This window comes from Apis dorsata, unplaced genomic scaffold (assembly GCF_000469605.1).
Source record: "Apis dorsata unplaced genomic scaffold, Apis dorsata 1.3 scaffold_683, whole genome shotgun sequence".
Taxonomy (NCBI): Eukaryota; Metazoa; Arthropoda; class Insecta; order Hymenoptera; family Apidae; genus Apis; species Apis dorsata.
In genome coordinates, this window is record NW_006263864.1 from 2,381,723 (window position 1) to 2,386,248 (window position 4,526).

At 40.9% G+C, this 4,526-nt stretch overlaps 1 protein-coding gene across 1 annotated transcript in view; it reads right to left on the reverse strand.

The window, feature by feature from the left end:
- Positions 1 to 74: 74 nt before the first annotated feature.
- Positions 75 to 4,526, reverse strand: part of LOC102675478 (Down syndrome cell adhesion molecule-like protein Dscam2) — a 105,893-nt gene continuing 101,441 nt past the window's right edge. The window contains exons 26-29 of the mRNA XM_031513633.1: positions 4,202 to 4,356; positions 2,486 to 2,705; positions 1,879 to 1,969; positions 75 to 1,798 (exon numbers count right to left, since the gene is read on the reverse strand). Coding sequence (XP_031369493.1) covers positions 1,543 to 1,798; positions 1,879 to 1,969; positions 2,486 to 2,705; positions 4,202 to 4,356 — 722 coding nt within the window. The 3' untranslated portion in view covers positions 75 to 1,542. The remainder of the gene's footprint in view (positions 1,799 to 1,878; positions 1,970 to 2,485; positions 2,706 to 4,201; positions 4,357 to 4,526) is intronic.

Here is a 4,526-nt window from a genome sequence, read left to right on the forward strand (position 1 = left end):
TTTTTTCTTCCTTTTATTTTTTTACTTTAGTTTTTTACTTTATCTTTTATTTCTTTTTTCTTTTTTTTTTTTGCTTTTTTGTTTTTTGGTTTCGTCGTCTGTTTTCCATAGCGTATCGCTCGGTCCGTCGATCGACGCGCGAAATTCAAACGCGGCGAAACGATCGCTTTCAGTTTCAACGTTTCAACCAAGTAGAACTAGAATCTTTTTTTTATTTCCCTTCGTTTCTTCGTGATCCGCGTCGTTCGCGCGTTCGTTTCTTTCCGTCGAGGTACACGAACACGTACCTTAACAATTAACAGCATTGGTAATTATAGACATCTTACAGACAATTTTATTTATTTATTTATTTTATTCTTTTTTTTTCTTTTTCTTATTTTGCTTTGAACGTTAAAGTTTTAGGCTACACGTTTCATCTACTAAAAAAAAAAAAAAAATATTTCAGTCTCGCAGTAAATGAAACGACACCGATGACAACGACGAAACAAACATTTTTGTTCTTTCACGGCCTAGCTTTCGTTATTTGTACACATAGCTGGTTCACACGAACGAGAAATACGCTTGCGAAAGGAATTTGTTCACGCTTTACGTTATTCATTTTTTTTTTCTTTATTGAAAAAAGACGACTGATTGAAAATCAGTAAAACGTAGATCTACGAAACTGGAAGACCAAGTAAACTCGTAACAAATCGTAACACTCGTATTGCTCGTTTGGGATATGCGCTCGGTATTGAATGGAAACCGATATTTCTTCGTGGAATCTATGCTGCAACGTAGTCTTAATAGGACGATTCGCGATTTCGACGATTCGAGTATTCAGTACGATTCGAGTCTTTGATTAATTAATTAAAAGATAATAAGAGTCTTTTCTCGTCAGGAAGTCGAAAAAAATCTTCCTCGTGTATCGCGTTTATGGCAGAGTTGTGGCTCTCATCTGTCGCAGTCTTAACGCCGAATGAAACTCATACGTCAAACGGGCGTTGTTGTCGATCTCGAACTCGAGCAATTATGCCGTGTAATCGTCGTTCGATAAAACCTGCGATAAAAATTTACCTAATTTGTTGAAAAGGTAGGGGAATCGAGTCGAGTCTCTTATAGGATGATCCTCGTTTTCTCTCGTAAACAACGAGACGATCGATAAAAAAGTTTGATCGATTCGAAAAATCGAACGAACGATGGTCGCAGGCTCTTTCTTTTCCCCGTGATCGTAATCGAAAAACTAAAATTGGCAGTTTGAAGAATACATGAGTTCGTAGATAGGTACGTTCGTTTCGTTTCTAGGATACGACGCTTTTTTTTTTCTTTTTTCCATCGACATAGGCCAGGAACACGAACGGAGGGGGGCACGCACNATCGATTGCCATCGTGATGGCCACGATGGCCGATGAATAAATTAACGAAAGACGGACCACGATGGTATTCCTCTTTCTTTTCTTTTTCTTTTTCTTTTTTCCCTTTACATCGAGATATTTGAAATGGGGTTTCGTTCGTTTCGCTTGGTATATCATCGTGGAGATTCTCTACAATTCTTCATTATTTTATTTACACCGCGATTACAAAGTCACGGACGTTTCGTTGGCCGCGATCGAGGTCGCACTCCGCCTCGCTTAGCTCAAACGCGTCGGAGAAGCCCGAGGGTGGGTCCAGCTTGGGGACGAACAGATTCCCTGATCCGTCACGCTCCTGGTCCCGATTGGAGCAGGAATTGCTCGACTGGTGCTTGGAATTGCCAAACCCGGAGATTGGGCCGAAGTTGGAACGGGTCTCCTCGCTGGTATGACGCGCCAGCTGTAACATCCTTCGAGAGGCAACCAGAGCATCGATTAATTCATTTCGTTTCAAACTTTTCCCCTTATACAATATACAATAATCCCTTACTTGGATCTTCCCCTTCCAGGAAACGATTTTCTCTCAAAAATCGGTGAGGGTTCTGTAGACGTGCTAGATTCTGGTCCATGGTACAGGAAGTCTGAAAGCAAGAGAGAACGCAACGATTTTTCCCCGGTGAATAGATAGAAAGGGTGATGTCGCGCGACACCGTTCCTTCGAAACGACGACTTCCCCCCTGATTCCGTTCCAACGAAGACAACAAACAAGCGTGAAATACTCGATCACATATTTGGTGCACTCTAAATAAACAATATATATAAATATATATATATATATATAGACAGGCAACGGGGGAACGGACATCCTGTACTGTGGTGCATGGAAAAAAAACTAGATAACACTCCTCCTCTCCTTTCGTTTCCCTTTCTTTTTTTTTTTTTACATTTTTTTATTTTCTTCTTCTTTTTTTTCCCTGTCACATGGTCAAAAGGGAGGTCGAGGAACGAGAAGCGCGTCCTCTTTTTCTTTTTTTTTTTTTTTTTTTCTTGAAAAAGAGCAGGATCAAACGAAACTGGAGACGGGCCAGAGAGACAGAGATAGACATTTTGGAGGAATGAAAGAAGGCGAAAGATAGAAGGATGAAAGATTTGCATACTGTGGACACGCGAGTCGGCCGCAGACACCGAGTGGTGCGAATCGACGAGGTGATTTGAAGACTCGGTTCGGCTGCTGGTCCCGACTTCCGTGTCGCTGTCCGAGCCCAGGGTGTCGTATTCCTCCGACTCGGACTTGCCCTGACTGACCTTGTGCGTTTTGTGCAACGGCGCAGAGGACGAACGGCCTCCGCGCACCTTAGTGTACCGGTTGCAATCCGACTGCAATCACACGGAATTTGTTTCCATGAATTTTGGCACATCATCGCACGAGGGAACGAGGAGACGCGCTACACCGATATATCGATTGTATCGAATCGAATCGAATCGCGTGAATTCATCGCGTGTTCGGTGTTAGATCGTTTGCTAGCTATTAGAGATCTTTAGATCAGAGTCGGATCCCATTTGTCATTTGTATATACAATGTTGCACACACTGTCGTTCGTAAGTCACTCACCACCAGATACGCCAATTTTCCAATTTTAAATTATAATAATATTGTTTGACGTAAGTTGTTTCTTGATTCTTCTCGTCAAAATCTTTTCGTGACTTATGGACGGTAATATGTGACGTGTAAGATCGACATTTGCATCGCGAATATATATTTGTCGAGTCAGAGATCAAATGACTCTGATCTCTTGAATCTCGTGAACGAGATTCAAACTACTGTCTCTTCTCTATGACCAAATATATATATCTAAATATATATATATATATATATATATGATCGATGATACGTAATATCATACACCAGAACATCGCTTCGATTCTTATTCTACAACTATACATGAGCTAATAAATGAGAAGAGTTGGCGAGAGATGTGTAGAATATGGCGAATTTATATATATATATAATACATATAAAAAAAAATTATCGTTGTTGCATCGGTGTTGCGGTTCCTCGATGGACTGATCAGGACAGATGCGAAACGAAGCAAGGTGGGACCAGCAGTCACAATGATCGATCCTCTATGATGCACATCTGTTCTACTCGATCCACGCGCGTTTCTCTACAAACACGTTCTTTTTTTTTTTTTTTTTTTTAAATTGTTTCTGCGTCTGAATTATGACTGTTTCGACGTTTACGAGCGACATACGTTATACGAGCCCGTGTTTTTTTTTTGAGCCCGCGAATTGTTCGCGGAAAAAAAAAAAGAAAATCGTACAAACAAATCGTTCGTGCCAGACAATCTGCGCTAAACAACATACCCGATAGCCAAGACCGATACGCACGCGCGAAATTATGATTAGGATTGTGCAAAAAGCGCGCTTGCTGCAACATGCTCCCAAGCGAAATTAATGCGATTTTAATCCCCTTTTGCTTCCTTTACCGATCCGATTTTTCGATCGTTCGGTATAAATATAATAAAATAGTCACGATAGCGAGGAGGAAGCGAAGCTTTGTTTCGGAGGATGTTTTGGAATGTGATAAAAGTTCGTATTTTTTTTTATCGATTTATTGCAATCGATACAATTTTCTTCTTTTTTTAGAATTTTGTAAAAGGCGAAGATGTTTTTTATCGAACATATATATATGCAAAAATACGAACTTCTGTCCGAAGCAATTACACGTGAAGAGCGTTACAAGGACGAACTCGAGAATGCATGCGGTGTGCGCAAGTGTGTTTTCCTAGTTAAGTCGGTGAACAGACACGAATGGTGACGAATGGTGGAAAGCGATGGTGAATGACAAAAGCAAACTGAACGTGGGACGATACCTCTCGTAATTGAAGAGTGTCGGCTGTGGACAGACGGGGATCGTGATAGACGAAGGTCTGAAGAGGCGCCGCGGAATTACATCGACTATCACCCCCTGGTGGTACGCTCTCCTCTAGCTGGAAGGTGGCGTACGGATAGATGTCCTCCGAGTATTCTGCAATCATTTTTCAACGCGTCTCTTCTTTTCTTTTTTTTTTGTACAAATTTTCAACTATTCTCGCAATGGATATCGCATCGATCGATAGCTTTTAGTAATTTTCGACGAGAACGTTCCGCGTATTTTCTTACGTAACAGCTACTAAAAAAAAAAAAAAAAAAAAAAAA